This window comes from Rattus norvegicus, chromosome 7 (assembly GCF_036323735.1).
Source record: "Rattus norvegicus strain BN/NHsdMcwi chromosome 7, GRCr8, whole genome shotgun sequence".
NCBI lineage: Eukaryota > Metazoa > Chordata > Mammalia > Rodentia > Muridae > Rattus > Rattus norvegicus.
This window is the reverse complement of record NC_086025.1, coordinates 70359668-70377998: the sequence shown is the minus strand read 5'-3', so window position 1 is coordinate 70377998 and position 18331 is coordinate 70359668. Positions and strand designations below refer to the sequence as shown.

Here is an 18331-nt window from a genome sequence, read left to right as displayed (position 1 = left end):
AAAGTTTTAGTTGAGGCCTCATGCCATACATCAAATGGCAAAGATGACTGTGATATATTCTAGAATAATATCTACACCCAATGAAAGTCTAGATCCGCCATTTCAGCTGCATATTCACCACAGTATGACACACAGCATGCGACAAACTAAAGCTCCTTCTTTACCCCCGTGTGCTGAAGTGGCTTATCTGGTGAGGTCACGAGGCTTATCCCTGACGATGATGGTGTGCTTAGGAAAAGACACACAGAGAGCTAATCTCTTTCTCTCCCATGTGAGGACAAGGGAGTAAGATGGCTAAGGGCAAGACCAAGAAGATGACCGTCCCAGGGACTGAACTCATTGAGCATAGGTTTTTAACCCCCAGAACTGTAAGTAAGTTTCTAATGTTCACACCACCTAGCCTGGGGTATTTTGTTTTAGCAACCTGAGAGAACTAAGCCCTAGAGCAATGCCAGTCATTACATTAATAGTAAAACTGGCAAGAAAGAAAACAAAAGCCAGAACAAAGGGCATCGGATGGGTGATTCCCCAACACACACCAGGACTTGGATGAAAAGCTTCCACTTCCACATGATGGGTAAACGACTCTTTAGACAACGCTAGACAAGGAAACGTGACAAGGGAGGACAGCCATTAAGGAGATCATAACAGATTCGTTAAGATCATCATAACAGCCCTTCCTGACAGACTGTCGTGCTGGCTCACCTTGTCGCAGAAGACCTTGATCTGGCAGTACGCTCTGTGGATGGGTTTATTGCTGCGGTTGTTATAGCTGTACGTGTCGATCTGAATCATCAGAGGAAGTCCTTTCACACCCTTCTGGGAGGAGAAATCTGTACTCAAGCAGTTCACGGTGATGAAGATCTGAAGGAGGGAGAGAAGCTGGTAAGCTCACAACCGCCTTATAGACAACTCCCAAGGAGAGATGTGGGCAGGCACACAAAGTCCAAGCCCCTCAAGGACCTGTAAGGACAACTGACAATACCCAGTGCTCTTCCACAGGAAGCAGCCAGGCGCACAAAACACATCACATGGCTGCAAACTTGTAAACAATTCGCTTTCATATATGACCTTAAAATAGACAATTTAATGACCTCCTAGAAAGTATACCAGCAGAGTCTTACTCTCTTAATCATAAATGAGGTTAGTAAAACATTAGTTCCTCAATATATATCAAAATTGTCACTTCTGAGCTAGAGAAATAGCTCAGAAGTTTAAGATCATTTGCTCCTCTTGCAGGACTAGGGCTTGATTGCCAGGCCCCACATGGTGGGTCACAACTGTTGTCACTCAAGTTCCAGGGGATGCAGGGCCTCCATAGGCTCCTGTAGTACACATGTCTATGGTACACGTATATACACCCAGGAACACACACATAAATGTAATTAATAAATAATTTTAAAAGTTGTCACTTCTAATAGTTATAGCTTTCTTTAAGCTCTGACCTTCAAGGTAAAAAAAAAAAAAAAGATAAAAATTTCCTTTTCAATACAATAGCGTGGAAACCCAGTTATGTTTGTGCAAAGCTTTCATTTCTTTTTTTCGGAGCTGGGGACTGAACCCAGGGCCTTGCGCTTGCTAGGCAAGCGCTCTACCACTGAGCTAAATCCCCAACCCCTGTGCAAAACTCTCTTCCTTGACGGGGAGGCATGATGTCTGGAATGATTTCGTATTATTTAATATTACTGGCCACTAATGCAGTGTCTAGCAAAGGACACTCACTGAGCACTGCATAAAGAGACCACTGACTAAACTTGTAGAAAGACCACTAGATTGCAGGTCAAAGGCCCTGACTTCAGCCTCTACTCCAGCAGTAAACAGCTAAGGGACCTTACGCAAGTCACTCAGTCCCTTCTGCGTTCAAATGTTCACACTGAAGAACCTGCCATCCCTCTTGCTACAGAAGAAAATCTAAATACGAGTTTATCCAAGTTATAAAACAGTGAGAAGGGGTTGGGGATTTAGCTCAGTGGTAGAGCACTTGCCTAGCAAGCACAAGGCCCTGGGTTCAGTCCTCAGCTCTGGGAAAAGAAAAAAAAAAAAACAACCTATAAAACAGTGAGAACAAAGGCAAGAAATGACTCAGGAGGGATTAAGCAGCAGGGTCCACCTCCTCCTATTAACGGAAGTAGTGGCACCACCTGTGATCCCAGCAATCAGAGGTGAGGAGGATCATGGGGCTGCGTGCAACCTGGAAAATGTAGCAAGACTATGCCCAGTGGGAGGACTTGGAGGGGACAGACAAAATTCTCATCATATAGCATGTGGCATCGAGAAGCACAATAGAAAAAAAATTTTTTTAAAAACCTTCAAGCACAAAACCAAAACAAATAAAATCAAAACCAAAAAACCTACACTAGAAATGCCATCATCCCAATAGGGCAGACATTCCAAGGGTTCTAGTTGACTAACGGAAAAGCCGAAACGAGTTTTATTGTAAAAACCTGGTAGAGACAGAGGATGGAAGGGCATGAGGTAAAGTGACCCCGATGGTCCCACTCAAGAGATGCCATGTCTGGATGCGCATCGCCCAGAGACTTGAGTGAGTGCCGATTGAGACTGTGTGGCCTTCAGGGGTTGGCCTGGCTGGGAACGAGGTCTCTGGGCCTTAGAAGGCCACAGCATGCTCCCGCCGTGATGTGAACAGCCCCTGCCACACGCTCCTGCTGTGATGCCTCCCATCCACAGTGGACCGAGACCTTCCGAAACTCTGGGCAAAGAAAGGAAAACGAAACACCTTTCTTTCATTACTGTGTTTTAATCACGTGTTCTGGTCACCGAGACACAAAGGTTCAATGGTGATTCTCACAGGAATGAGACAACACTGACAAGAAGTGGTAGGTAACGGGGAAACCAGGACATATGTTATCATGTATAATACAACTTTTCAAACGTTTTGTCCCCTGGGCTTTTAATGGGTGTCAGAACCTAGAGCTTTTGCACCCCTGCGAGGGTTGCCCTGCAGGAAGAGAGGCTGCAGAGCTCTTTCTAAGTCCCGGGCTGATCTGTTTGAAGTCCTGCAGTCTTTCGGTAATTTACACCACCAGGCATCTAATCGCCAGTGCTTTACCACATATCTTTGTTTCTGTGAGCTCCTCCTGGTAATTTTAGCTGCATTAGCGAGACACCCATCAACTGTCCAGGACAGGTGACAAGTTTCAATGATGTGCTAATTACAACAACTCTGCCCGCTGTGCCACCGTCTGCACCATTCCAGCCACCACCAGAAAACAAATACTAAAGGTCTCCCTCCAAATGAGATAATGTGCAGGTGCTTTGAGAGACACCAGATTCTCGTTAAATACAAAATGTTCTAGTTTGTTTGTTTGGCTTTGAGGCAGGGTCCTTCTCTGTAGCCCAAGGTTGCTGGGAACTTGGAATTCATTATTTGACCAGGCTGGTATTAAACTTGTGGTGCTTCACCTGATGAAGCCTTTCTAGAGCTGGAATTGTAGCCATGATCCCCCATGCCCAACAAGAAGCTCCTTTTTACCCAGACACAAGCATAGGTACACACACATGCGCATGCACGCACATACCAAAAGGGAAAGAAATGTGTAAGGTAAAGCATGCTTTAATTTCCCTACCTCACTCTTTATACATACCCTGCAATATCATGTTGTGTATTTTAAATATACAACCCAAGATGCCTTTAAATATATATACCCATTCACTCATTCACTCCTTTCCTTCATTTATTCAGTCTAAAGGTATCCACAGAAGCCCACGATGGATCAAATGGTGTTAGACATTAGAAATAAGAAAAAAACCAAGTCTACCTCATAGAGCTAACAATTCAAGACAGATACAAGTTCTCGTCGATGACCGTCATACAGTGGTCAAATCCAAGGTGTGAGGAGAGAGGCCTGAGGAGCACAGCACAAAGTCCTCAGCCTGAAGGATGCCAGTGAAATACAAGCCACAGAGCCTCTGGAGCAAGGTGGGTATGGGGTGGGGGATGAGATCCGCTGAAGTTGTGAAAGTCTGAGTGGGGAGGGCTGCTAACAAAGTCTACAGCAAGCGAATGCATTTACCAAACCTGCAGTGTAGAGACACTTTGTCACAGTAACAGAAAAATGCTACCTCCAGCCTCGGAGAGTCCCTAAATGACAGAGAAATTGTATTTAACGCTCATCCAAGCAGCCGATATCTTCAAATGTTTCAGGTTTCCTGAGGCCATAGTAGCACAAATATATAAGCTCTGGGCCCTGCAAACTTGGGAGGCAGGGGTGAGGTGGGGGAGAGAAACCTGTGGTGTCTTAAAGATGACAATAGCTTCATTGACCACTGATCTGAAGGTCAGGAAGGAGGTGTCCTTTTCTGGGAACACTTGACTTTTTTTTTTATTGCTGGCAATGGGATGGTCTTGGCCAGAACACAGTTTTGTATCAGCAAATTAAATGTTCACTCTGCCGAACTGTGTGGTTGTCCCTAATCCTGGCCATGCATTTCTCAGAGATATTCCCCATATTCCATGAGGACCACAATCTTGGCTGCCTCCACCCCCATCCAAAGGCCTGCCTGGTGAAAAGTCAGAGTTCTGAGGTATATGCCCTACATGACTGAGCTTCATGGCTAACTCACTGATTTGCATGCCCATCATTCAGTGTGGGTCTATTTGATGGGTAGGAAGAAATGCTAATTATGGTCTGTCAGCTCTAAGTCTGACCTAAGGGAGCTAGAGCAACAGATCATGACAAGGACCAGTTAAGTCGCCTAGTCATCTAAAGCCAGTGAGGTAACAGACACTCACTGGCAGTGTGCTACAATAAATAGACTCAACCGTCCTTGGAACAGCTATAAAAGTCAGTCACCCAGGACACAAAGTTCCTAAAAGCCAATTGAGTTCCATCTGGAGATATTTAGATTCAATGCTCTTAAAAGAGAAAAGGTCTCCACAGAAGGCCCAGGGTGGCATCCTAATCCCATAAAAGGTAAACCACAGGAGTCCTCTTTCTGGGTCTGCACCTCCCAGATGAGCATGGCAGGCAGGCAGGCAGGATGCTCAGCCCGGCTTCCTGCTGCTGCTGACTAAGCCCTTGGGAAGCAGAGTTTCAGGGTCTGATGGCATCAGTCATGGCTGTGCCACGCTCCAAATCCAAATGGTTGAACTTTAACCAGTGCAGGGTGGGGAGGCACTGAAGGCCGTTAACTAAAACCTTGGCCTCAGAGCTGATAAGCATTCATTTGTTTCTTGTTGCAAACGAGTCCCAGCTCCTATGGAAGCAGGCAAACAAGGGAGCAATTTGTTTGGAAGTTTTTCTACATGGACCTGGGTGTAATGTGTTAGAGAGGTATGAGGACTGGAATGATTTCACCCACTGACCATCCATCCACATGACAGGCACAGAACGGGCTTTCTGACTTCAGTAGGACTATGCAAAGAACAGATGGGTCAGGTAAATAACCGCTCTGTCTCTGAGTTATACGCCCAACAATTGTGAGGCCTCTGCTTCCACACTCTCCAAACCTCAGGTGTATTCTTCTAATTCTAGAAGCCCCCCTTTCCTTCTTCTGGAAAACTAATTAAATTGTGTGCGTTCAAGCAGATAATAGACAACATTTCAATTTCCTCCATGTGCTCACAGCAAATCAGATAATTTCTTAGTGTGCCTAGTACTGTTTCCAGAAAGAGCTGTCCAATGCACAAGAGTTTTTAAAAAAAGAAAATCCTCTGTTACAAGTGAATGACAATTCCTGGTTTGTGGCTTCTAACACAAACGTGACTTTGCTGAGGTTTCAACTTGAGCTGTTCGCCAGGTAAATAGGAAGGGCTGTCAAAATGCACACACACCAGTGAGCTATAGAACGAAACCCGGATCTCATGGTTCACTTCCAATGTGTTTCTTGGGCTTTCCAGGAAAAACAATTGACCTACCTTTAATTAATTTAGAAAGCAATTTGAGATTTAAAACCAAATCCTCATATCCATGATTCAATGTCATGGACTTATTTGACTTCATAAAAATTGAATTTTATATTAGTACTATCTTTCGGCTAAAGGCTATATATATATTGTGTATTTCTAACACTCCAGATCCTAAAGAAGTCATCTAAAGCATTAGCCCCAAAATCACAGGTAGAATATGCACTGAGAAGTAAGCTTAACACCAGAACCCACTCCTTCTCCCTTCAAAAACGGTGTATAAATACTTAAGTGTGGTGAGGTCAATCCCTCTCCCCTCTTCTGTTTTTGCTGTTGCTGCTGCCTCCTCCTCTTCCTCATCCTCTTCTCCCTCTCCTCTTCCTCTTCCTTTCCCCTCCTCTTTCACCCCCCTCCTCCTTCTTTTCTTCCTCTTCCTTCTCCTCCTCCTTTCCAAGACAGAGTCTCACCATGTTGGTCTAGGTATCCAGGATCTCACTATGTAGACAAACTGACTTGAACTAACAGAGATCCTCCTGCCTCTGTGTCCCAGGGGCTGAAGTTAGTTCTTGCTTCTTACTGAGGCCCTTTAGACATCTTCCTTGCTTTTTTTTTTTCTCCTCATTTTTCTTCCCCTTCAGTAAGATTGCACTTGAGTGTAGATGGAACGTCAAATTGAGGCAGGCAGAAAAGCAAGAGTATATCAAATCTGGTCCATTTCAGGGTCATTACGTTCTGCTGTCCTTGTGGATCCACATTGAACCAGCCCCTCTTCTTTCAGACTTCAGCTCAGAGCTAACTCTTTAGACACACCAGTTAAGGCCTTCCTGCGCAGAGGGACATTCTATCAGGTTTTCTTTTCTGTTTTCTTCACATACTTAATGTTATTTGAATTTAATGAGTCGTTTGCTGTTTCGTGTTTAATTACCTGTCTATTCCATGAGGGCAAAAGGCCCGTAAGAAGGCCCCTTTGTCTGTCTCAGCAAATATTTATTCAATGAGTTAAGAGAACATGAATTATTTTTCCAAATATGCATTTTCCCTTCTGTGCAGGATCATGCTTTCATAATGGTGCCTAAAGCCAAGATCGACAGAAGCAGCTGACGTCGTCAGGATCACACCATGGGTTAGCTGCTTTGACAGAGGCATTCTCTGAAGCATCTGACTGCTTGTCTGTAGACTTCTCTACACACCTACGGTCTGAGGTGCCAGCACACCTAAATTAAGCACCAACTACATACTCTGCGTGATTGTCTGCCTACCCATCGACGCCTCCCTTTCCACACATGCTTACCTTTGGAAGAGCTACATGGAGAAGCACAGAGAACCCGTAACAATGAGCCCAGGACAGCACTGCTCCTTTCTAGTTCTAGTCAGTGTTTTGGAGCAAGCAAACTGGACATTCAGTTGAACAATCCAGACCATACTTGCTGTAAGAACTTGGAAAGAGCTTAACAGGAAAGACTACCTGTAGGAATTGTGGGATATAAGAGAGGAAGAGGAGAAGTAAGAAAGAAGGAAGCTGAGTAGAGGGGGTGGGTGCTGATGGGGGAAGGCAGGAGAGAGCGTGAGGTGGGACCTGGGCCATGGAGAGACAGCAGCTCTGCAATCAGTGACAAGGCCATCAGTGAGCAGCCAAGGGTAGATCATGGCCAAGTAGAATGAATGAACAGCTCCAGGTAGAGGGCCAGTGAGTTACTGAGGAAAGTCATGGGACCACTGCTGGGCGGGTCAGGTCGCTCCCACTATACCACAGGGGTCTCCAGCACTTCCCCAAAAAACACTTTCTCCCCCAGCCAGACTTTCCCTCGGGGAATTTGTAAAGCAAACTCCAGTGTGGGTCAGCTTATGAATTCCATTAATTGAACAAACATTAAATCAAGGGAAATTTATTTTTAAAGCAATCTAGGTCAGAAACCTCCATTGGTCTCCATTTGCACCATTCAGGTCTGCCACCCAAGGAGATCATGCAGAGCTCCGCAACACACTGGGACTGGGAAGATGTGAGACACTGTAACAGTTGGTTGGCTGCTTCAGGCAGTGACTACCTCCCACCGTGAGAATGTAAATGCAGACTGAAAGATTCATTCACGCAAATTCTTCCTGGTTTTACTTTCCTCCTCCTTCTCCTCCTCCTCCTCTTCCTCCTCCTCCTCCTCCTCCTCCTCTTCCTCTCCTCCTCCTCCTCTCCTCCTCCTCCTCTTCCTCCTCCTCCTCCTCTCCTCCTCCTCCTCTTCCTCCTCCTCCTCCTCTCCTCCTCCTCCTCCTCTTCTCCTCCTCCTCCTCTCCTCCTCCTCCTCCTCTCCTCCTCCTCCTCTTCCTCCTCCTCCTCCTCTCCTCCTCCTCCTCTTCCTCCTCCTCCTCCTCTTCTCCTCCTCCTCTTCCTCCTCCTCCTCCTCTTCCTCCTCCTCCTCCTCTCCTCCTCCTCCTCCTCCTCTTCTCCTCCTCCTCTTCCTCCTCCTCCTCCTCTCCTCCTCCTCCTCCTCCTCTTCTCCTCCTCCTCTTCCTCCTCCTCCTCCTCTCCTCTCCCTCCTCCTCTCCTCCTCCTCTTCCTCCTTCTCCTCCTCCTCTCCTCTTCCTCCTCCTCCTCCTCTCCTCTTCCTCCTCCTCCTCCTTCCTCTTCTTCCTCTCTCTCTCTCTCTCTCTCTCTCTCTCTCTCTCTCCCCCCTCCTTCCCCCTCCTCTTCTCCCTCTCCCTCTCTCTGGACAGGGCCCCATATATTCCTGGTCTGTGTGATACCAGAGATCAAAGCCAGGGCTTTGTACAAGCTAAGGGAGCAGCCTTCCAAACTGGCCACACCCCCAGATCTTAAAGTTTAAGTTTGTAATGCTCGAATCCAACACAAAACTCAAATGGCAGGGAAAGTGAAACTGAACCTCCCTCCTCTGCTCCCCAGTTAAGTGCAGTGGGAACTTGTGCTCTGCCCTGTTTGGGAAGCTGCTGAAGAGAATACACACGGTCCTGATTCGCACTCTCCCACCCAGTGCTGAAATCCGATATGATAGTTCTGTCTCTTTACAAAACGCTTAGATATAACATAGTGTACTCCCATCAGGCTGTTTCCAGCTTTCTAACTTATAAACAAATCCATCATCAGAGCCTTTCTGTGTAGGTTTTGTATACAATGGTGCACAGGAATGTGACTTGGTACTGATGCTGTTTTCTTCAGCTGAAAGTGGGCTTTCTCAGCAGCAGCTTTTTATGGCCCAGGTTTTCAGATGTAGTCCCTTCGATCTCGAGGAAGCCTTATTAAAACTCCCGCTTCCCAGCCCCATCCTATGTGTTCATCTTTCTCACCCCTCACCTACCCCCTCCCTTCCCACCTTCCCGGATCCCACAGGATTGGCTTCCTCTTCCTGCATGCCACAGCTCTGACCAAGTGCAAGACAGGAGGGATGGGGAGGGGGAGAGAAAATCTGGACAAATGAGCTGACCTCAGTTTAGCCTGTGAGGCGTTAATCACACTATTCTAATTTCTCATCTAAAGTTTTAAAATAAAAAAATACAGAAATGACAAGAGAAAAGAAAAGAGAGGGTCAGGCATAGTGCATCCTGCCTGTCATCCCAGGCAGGGCCACTAGGAGTTCGTCTTAGCTCCAGGCCTGTCGTGACTTCTCTGAGAACAGGACCTGTGCCTGGTCACGAATCTCCATAAACTTGTACCTCATGTTCTGCCCCAAGTACGCGGCTGTCTCACTGTCCCTGAGCGTGGAGACGACCCTCCCTACATGGAGCAGAACTGCAGGAGGATCATGCACGGTCTCGGCTTGTGTGGCTGTGCTGCACTTGCTGTGTTACTGAAGGAAACAAGCTAACTTTAAATCACTCCTTAGTAGATGAAGACTGTCACCTGCTTAGAAACACGAATAATTGGGTAATATATATATAAAGGCCAGGCAGGGTGCCCGAGATATAGTAATTGCTGGACAAATATTAGTCATTGTACACACAAGCACACACCATTATGTCATGAAGCCCAAGTGTGTAATCCAATTCTCTGCACAACACAATGGTCCAGAGCTGTTAGGTACAGAGCCATAAGAAGAATGAGGGGCAGAAACCATGGCTACTCCACACGCTAACAAAAAAGATCAACTGATCTCTTCAGGGAGATGCCATCCAGAGATTAGTCCTTGTTCACCAGCACTAGCTCCAGCCTCGGAGCTTTTCCTGTCAGCCCTTGCCTTATAAAAGGGGAACAAAGGCATGGCTTTGTTTAAGTTCAATACCAAAGACTCCAGCAAATGTTTGCCTTTCCCTTTTAGAGCTCCCCCCACCCACACCACGCCCTGGCAAACACATAAAAACGCCATTTGCCCTGCTTGGCCCTGTGTAACTCAATCTTTTTGAGACCTCTCCCAGGAGCCTCTCCCAACGTTCTCTTTGCTTTTGAGACTACGGGATGCCCCATAGTACTCTCCACCAGATAACCTTAAAACCGGCTCAGTCAGGCAAAACACTAACTTACGGAAAGTGGGGTGTAAGCAAGCTCTGCTCAAATGGCAGTTTCTCTCAACTCCCTCAGGAGAGCCCTAGGAAAGGCTCCAACTTACAGGGGCTGTGGGGTGGGGCTCAGCAAAGCTACGAATCTCAGAAATATTGTCTCCTGTAGACAGTCCTTTGGTTCTCTCTGTGCATCCTGAAAACCAATATTTACACATCTTCCCCCCTCCTCTGGTGTCCAAGAGTTCTTTAAGAAATATACCCTAGGAAGGTGCTTAGTGACTACCAAGTTTAACTTTCTGTAAATTACTTTTTAGATGTGTTTACTTTACTCTATATACAGGGATGCTTTGCATATATGTGTATGCATATGTATGTATCTGCACTATGTGAATGCCCCATACCCTATGAGTTTAGAAGAAAACATCAGATCCCTCCAAACTGGAATTACAGATGGTTGTGATTGCTGGAAATAGAACCCAGGTCCTCTACAAAAGAGAATAACTAGTGCTCTTAACCATTAGGCCATCTCCAGACCCCCAAGTTTGCCTTTTTAGAGTTCTGTATTTGGCACATAGCATCAATAATGCAGGATGTGATTGCACATGCCTGTAATTCCCACACGGAGCAATGGAGGCAGGGCAATCAAGAAGTCACAGCCAGCCTCTGCCACAGGTCTCCATAGCAGCACCCGTCAGACATTTCACATGAAAAAGAAATACTGGGAAAGACAGGTAGATGGGCTGGAGACACGGCTCAGCAGGCAAGTGCGTCCGCTGCTCTTCCAGAGGACACAGATTTGGTTCCCAGCACCCACATCTGGTGGTTCACAACTGCCTGTAACTCCAGTTCAAGGGGAACTGACATCCTCTTTTGGCTTCACTCACATACACATACACACTCACACACACACATACACACTCACACACACGCACTCACACATACACACACACTCACTCTCTCACACACACATTCACACACACTCACACACATACCCTCACACTCACACACACTCACAAACACTCATGCACACATACTCACACATACATACTCACACACACACATTCACACTCTCACACACACATACACAAACACTCACACACACACGTGCACACAAATGAAAATTAAAATGAAAAAGGAGGAAGGGAAGCAGCAGCACGTCTGAGGCATGACAGATTCACCACAATCAGGTACTGAATTTAAGCTAATCTTTAATTAGCATAATCTCACTTACTGAAAGTAACTATAAAGTTGGGAATGAACAAGAAGATGAAAATAACTGTGTTCGCCCCAGTTCACTGTTTCTTGTAGAGAAATGTCACTGCCATCGGAGAGCTGATTTGTTACCAAGCTGTCTCTTAAAGAGCAGAGAGGAGAAACCTTTACTCCTGCCCCTGTGCAGCATCTGGGAGGGGCTTGCTCACCACTAGCTGCACCCTGAGAAGGAAGCACCTCACAGAGAAAACCAACACACAGAGGGAAAAGAGAAACATGGGGCTTCACACGGACAAAGGAGGTTGCTCCATTGGACCTCGATGATCAGAACTCTGACTCTGTCTACTCGCCCTACTGAACAGGCTCTACACCAAGCAGTGCCCCCAGCATCCCATTGGCTTCTGTCTCTCTTAAAGATGGATTCAGAGAGGAATGAAGGCCTCTAGGCACTGTCAGCTACCCAACTCAACAATTGCTCTTCAAAAATGGCCTCAGCTCTTAGAAGACATCTTCTCGATATTAGAGCAAAACCAGATACAACTGATTAAAAGTAAACTATTAAGGGAAGGAAACAGGGCTCAGGGGAAATGTCAGGATACCATGCCTACAACTACCTCATGGATTTCTACAGATTCAAACTTACAGATAAGTTTCTATTGTGTACCTCCCCCTCCCCCCACACTTCTCTCTCTCTCTCTCTCTCTCTCTCTCTCTCTCTCTCTCTCTCTCTCACACACACACACACACACACACACAAATGGAGAGAATGTGTGCACGAATTCATGCATGTGAAGGTCAGAGAACAGCTTGCAGGAGTCAGTTCTCTCTTCTACCATGTAGGTTGCCGAGCTAGAATGCCAATCAGCATCGTTGGCAAATGCCATTTCTGACTGAGCCATCACACTGGCCCGCAGATCATTTGAAGCAGATAGAAAGACCCCGAGTTAGAGAACGGCTCCCTATGTACGCGTTTAGATGGGAGCACCACTTCCACTGCATTATCAATGCGTTTGGTTTCCTAAGTTGCATGTACCTTCATCCTTGAGGAAACTAATCTCCATCTTGGCTTTGTTTGTTTGCTAAATGCTGGACCTCTTGCACGGTTTTGAAAAGAGAAAAGAGAAATAGATTCCGCTATTCATAACAGGAAAAAAATAGAAAAGAAAAACATATGGTCATAAATGTGAAAATAAATTTCAGAGTACCAGAGGGCTAAAGAGGTAGGAAGGTTGAGAATTAGATGTGTAAAGATAGAAAAAAAAAAAAAAAACCAGATGCATCACAGAGCTGCTGGATTAGAGGGCACTGCTGGTTATGGGTATGAGTAAGTTATAGCTGTGGCCAGCCAATACAGGTGCACATGCACATGCACATACACACAACATGGGTGTTACGTTCGTCTGCACACACACAAGCACTCGGGTACAGAGAGCAGAGCAACTTAAGAAGTAGTTATGCCCATGCTGGTCAATGTTTTTTATGATACAAACAAGAAATGTTCCAGGCATAAGAATAAAGAAATCTCTGGGCACTGAAGTGTTAAAAACAGAACACCATCTCTGTTGGGGGGCTGAGTGTGGTGAAGGTGTGGCCAAGCAGGCAGAGCTGTTGAAGCTGCTTAGCTTGAGGAAGTAGGGCTGGGCGTCCATTACCCCCCTGGACCCATGTAAATTGTACTCTGCGTTCCTTGGAAAGGGAAAATTACAGTATGGTTGGCCTTGTTTCAGTGGGTGATCTGCTTCTGTGAGGATGGGTAACAGGGGAGCCTGGAGTAGCATTGTCCCTTCTGTTTACCAATCTTGCAGGGCTGGGATGCTGGGAACCAGAAGCCGAGATGCAGAGAAATGTCCTGCACCTCCAATTGCATCCTAAACGTTTGTTGACACAATTGTGTCCCTGAATCTATCTAAAACGACGGCCTGAGAGGTTCTCTCCCAGTCCCAGCAAACTGGAAGGACATTCACTGGTGATCTAATGAAAAGGGGGTGGATGGGACACTGTAAGTCCTTTCTAGCTAAAGGAAAGTGTCCAGGCAAGGAGGACAGCTGCATGAAACTGAGGTCTTCTTCTTCCCTGGTAAGCAGAGAGGCTAAGTTAAGTCTTTGTTTTTAATTTTTAATTTCGAAGACAGGGCTTCTCACTCTGTTGACAAGGCTGGCCTCAAACTCACAGATACCTGCTTGCCTCTGCTTCCCAGGAGCTGGGATTAAAGGTGTGCAGAACCACTGCCTGGCAGGGTTCTCTTTAAAAATTATCAAAAGAAAGGCCAGAAAAAAAGGCCTTTGGTGGGCAAAAGCACTTGCCACACAAACTTGACCGCCTGAGACCCATCCCACTGCCTACACAGGAAGTTAGGTATCCTGCTGTATCTTTAATCCAGCACTCCTGGGAGATGGGAGGCAGAGAGAGGCAAGAGGCAAAAGTACAAAGAGAAATCCAATTTCCTCTGACCTCTTCCTGGTCCTGGGTATCCATGATTACACACATATAGACACACCAATACTAATACGACTACTACTAATAATAATGATAATAACAACAACAATAATAAACAGAATTTCTAACAAAATATAAAAGCAATAGACTCAATGATAATGACGGAATTTTTTTTTTTTTTTTTTTGGCTGAATTGAGATTCTTCCAAAACACTGGCTACAGAGAGATTGTTTTTAAAGACTGGGTTAGTTGGGGTGGGGGTGGGGGCATTCTTCATTCTAACATTTAATAGAGTGCATGCAGGAAGGAGCAAACACAGAATAGAGGTGTGGGTGTCTTGGTTTCCGGATAGGGTAAAAAGACAAAGAGGAGACTTATCCACAATATCTGTACAAGGTACTCAGTTCGCAGCATTCTAACTGAGCTGCTCTCCCATGTGGTCGCCATGACAGACATTCCAGCACTCTGGGATTAATCACTGTGAACAGAGACAGCAGCGCTGAGTAGGGGTGTGAGAATCATTTCAAGACTCTCCCCGAAAACCTGGGAAATGGCTGTAATTGAGTCTGCACTGTGTGGGTGACATGACCACTGACTGCAAAAGGCCCTGCCCCTCTGAGCTAGTCACTCTTCTCTTCAGCAACTCAGTAATCTTGTGTGGGAAATCACCATCTTGGAGACTCGTGCTTGACAAGCCTGCTTTCTAAGTACCAATGTTTGGCTACAAAGAGAAAATTAAAGTTAGAATATCCCAGCAAGTGGGAGTCCTGTGAGAGAAGGCCCCACAGACTCTGCCCCGCCCCATAATCCTCTGCGGGGGGACTCAGGCATCCATGGAGTGCTAACCACTTCACAGCGGGGCAAACTAAAGCTGAAGAAAAGGAAGTCTGATGCTGGAAGCTAACAACGCCTGTAATACCAGGATTTGGAAGGCTGAGGCAGGAGGATTGCTGCGAGTTCACAACCAGCCTGAGCTTCTCAGACAGACCTCGTTTGAAAACCACGTACCACAAAGAAGAAGAAGAAGAAGAAGAAGAAGAAGAAGAAGAAGAAGAAGAGGAGGAGGAGGAGGAGGAGGAGGAGGAGGAGGAGGAGGAGGAGGAGGAGGAGGAGAAAGAGAGAGAGAGAGAGAGAAAGGAAGGAAGGAAGGAAGGAAGGAAGAAAGAAAGAAAGAAAGAAAGAAAGAAAGAAAGAAAGAAAGAAAGAAAGAAAGAAAAAGAAAAGAGAAGAAACAGATGCTGGCTACTCTGGTGCCAGGACAAGGCGGAGTCTATACCTCACTGCAGGTTTCTTCTGCTACACTGACTCAGACCCACGCCACGCCCACCCGTTTCCATGCTCTGGCAGTGGGAACACTCGGAACTTCATCAGAGACAATGCAAAAAAGCATGAGGTCCTCCAGACTGCACAGACCCTGAGGGGACCAGGTCGGTTCCAAGACTGTTTGGCCTGCTTGACTCACCTAAGCCGAAAGCCGCTGTGACACAACCGGAAAAACCGGCTCTGAGAGGTGGAACCTTGAGGCCACTCTGCCTGAAGCAGACAGGCAGCTTGGGACCCCAGCCAGAGTCTGAGACGGACGGAGACAGACAGACACACACACACACACACACACACACACACACACACACACACACACACAGAGGCATTGAGAGCTTGGGCACCTTCCTGGCCAAATGTTGTTACCATAATTAAAGAAAGCTAAATTACTTGGGGTTGATGCCCTCTCCTATTAGTTCCAGAGGAAGCAGTGTGCACAGCTGTGAAATGGCCTGAGACCCCGAGCCCCTCCTGGAGCCTCCTGATAGATATGGGGGTGTGAACGCAAGAGGAACCCTGCATGAAGCCATCACCCTCCCTGCTCTGCTGAAAATCTTTCCCACAACTACTATCCTATCTTGTCTGGTGCAGTCTGCTTACTATAAAATCAGCAACGTTTTTTTTTTTTCTTTTTAAACGGCCAAAAGGCTCGGTGGACTTGAAGGTGAAACCTCTGCTCTGGCTGAGGGGCTGAGCTATGGAGTCTGTCTTCAAATGCCCTTCTGTAGTTTGGATAAACATTTATAACCCTTTAAAACTTACTTCTCAGCTAACAAAGAAAGACAGTCACTAAAAATAGATGTTAAGGAAATAAAACAAAACTCAGCTACAGGAAGTATCATGAAACATTGCAGAAGGCCATTTGTCAGTGAAAGAAATCAGTGTCTACCCAGAAGTACACTTGTACACATATGTGCAAATGCACACACCCAGACACACGTGTGCATACTCACAAGCACATGTGTACACACAGATATACATGTACACACCCAGGCATGCATGTGCAGACACATGATAAGAAAGTGAGTACCTGTACCAGGCAAGGGAGTGGAATGAACTGACTGCAAGGCCAGCTAGCTCAGCCCAGTCACTACCCATTAATGTCTATGGAGCCTGTGACTTCTGACCTCCACATGTACTTTCCAAGGTCCCTACCGAAACAGTCGTTAATGCATTCACCTCTAACACCCATTATCGCAGACTCTGATGCCCAAATCATGGTGAGGGTTCATGTTTAGTGCTGGCTTTCACATTGTGGGACACCTTCTGTGGCAGAACCCCACTTTCTTCTCAGTAACTGTGAAGTGGGTCCGGCCTCTCCCTGGTCACACTATTGTTTGGCTAATGTTTCCCCATAGGATCCCCTCGCTGGATGGATCACCCATACCACTGCAGGATGCTTGTAGGGTCATTTGGAAGTGATGTTTGTTCCACCAAATAGAGAGACTCCACCACACCCAGGACTGGGCCCTTACTGACTGCCCCTTGTGTAGTAGTCTAGCCTCAAAGAGAACATAAAGGAGCCAGCTCAGGCTAAAGCAAGAGGCTTGGAATGGCGTAGACAAACCTCTGTGAGCTGTGACAGTCTCAGGAGTAAGGACAGAGCTGAATGAGCCTCAGACAGCCAGGAACACTGCTGTAAAGTATGTGCAAGCATGTCAGTGCCATGCTTTGCCTGCAGTTCTCTGGGAAGCTGGATCTTACGTCCTGTAGAAAGGCCTGTTCCCTTCTCTGGAACATTCCCCAGGCCTCATTGCTGATCTGTCACTTCGTGCCCATTTGGGCCACCTTTCTTGGGCCTAAAGCCAGTTTCCCCTGCATTGTTTCTACATGAGTGGAAGGAGACACAGGGCGACTCATTGTCTACTGGAGAGCCTACTACACACTCCAGTTTCCTCTCACCCAGCCTTCCCTCCCAGGACAATGAGGCATTGACAACCTTGTTTACATTGACCTCCTACTGAGATTGGAGACAAGCTCTTCTAACACTAGCCCAGAAGGTACACAACTGAAGCAGAAAACAAGCTTAGGTTTTATCTGAAACATTCCTCTGAGTGCAAAATGAGGCTGAAGAATCAGTCCCTGAGACCCAGAATAGGCTTTGGAGCCTTTAGACCAGGCTGTAGTGGGAGAACAAACACAGCTATCTGTGGAAACACTTCCTTATCCAAACCCAGGCAGGGCCGGGGTCTGTCCTTGACGCCTGGTCATCAAAGATGTTATTTACCTCTGCACATCCTAACCACACTTAGACCCAGAGGAGCAGAAAAGGGTCAATTGGTCAACAGAGAATTGCTGCAGTCACAGTGGTGAAAGGCGATTGGAAGCCCTGCTTCTGGAGCCCCACCCCTCAGCCACTGAACTGTGGGCCACTCACCAAGAAGCTACCTGAGGGTGGTGTAGAGACACCCAAGGGCTTAGGCAACTCTGAGGGTTGGTTCTAAAATGGAGCATGTGCCTACAGGACTGGGGAGGGGGGTGGTGGGACGTCACATTTTGTCAGGGCAGAAGCTGCATCTCCACAACAAAAGGGCAAAGGCGCTTTCATACAAAGGGTGTGCGTTCATGTTCTTCTCTCTGAGTTTCTGGGAAAGTACTTCACAAGGTTTGGGGAAAGGGCTGTCAGTCAGAGCCACCCGACATAGGTCCACTCACCTTCGCCTCCTCATTCACATCCCAGGTGAAGGAAACGGCATTGTATGCGATCTCTTCAATGTTCCCGATGGTGTTGAAGCTTTCCTTGTAATCAGCTGCAACAGGGAAAGAGAAAAAGGCCTCAGCAGTGAGGAAGCACATGCCTGTAATCCCTGCACGGTAGTAAGACACGAGGATCGGAGTCATCCTTAGAACACAGCAAGTTTGAGATCCAGGATACATGACACCCTGGTTCAAAATAATCATGTACCACATGCTGATTACATACATACATACATACATACATACATACATACACACACACAGCATACATGCTACACATATGTACATACTACACATATACTACATACAAACATGCATACTACATATGTACATACTACACACATACATACTACATAG

The 18331-nt window shown here is 46.5% G+C and overlaps 1 protein-coding gene across 3 annotated transcripts in view; it reads right to left on the bottom strand.

Moving 5' to 3' along the window:
* Grhl2 (grainyhead-like transcription factor 2) overlaps positions 1-18331 on the bottom strand; it is a 134918-nt gene that overhangs the window by 37279 nt on the left and 79308 nt on the right. For all 3 annotated transcript variants that reach the window (XM_006241552.4, XM_039078802.2, NM_001134527.1), the window contains exons 8-9: positions 17933-18027; positions 706-864 (exon numbers count right to left, since the gene is read on the bottom strand). In XM_006241552.4, the coding sequence (XP_006241614.1) occupies positions 706-864; positions 17933-18027 (254 nt within the window). The remainder of the gene's footprint in view (positions 1-705; positions 865-17932; positions 18028-18331) is intronic.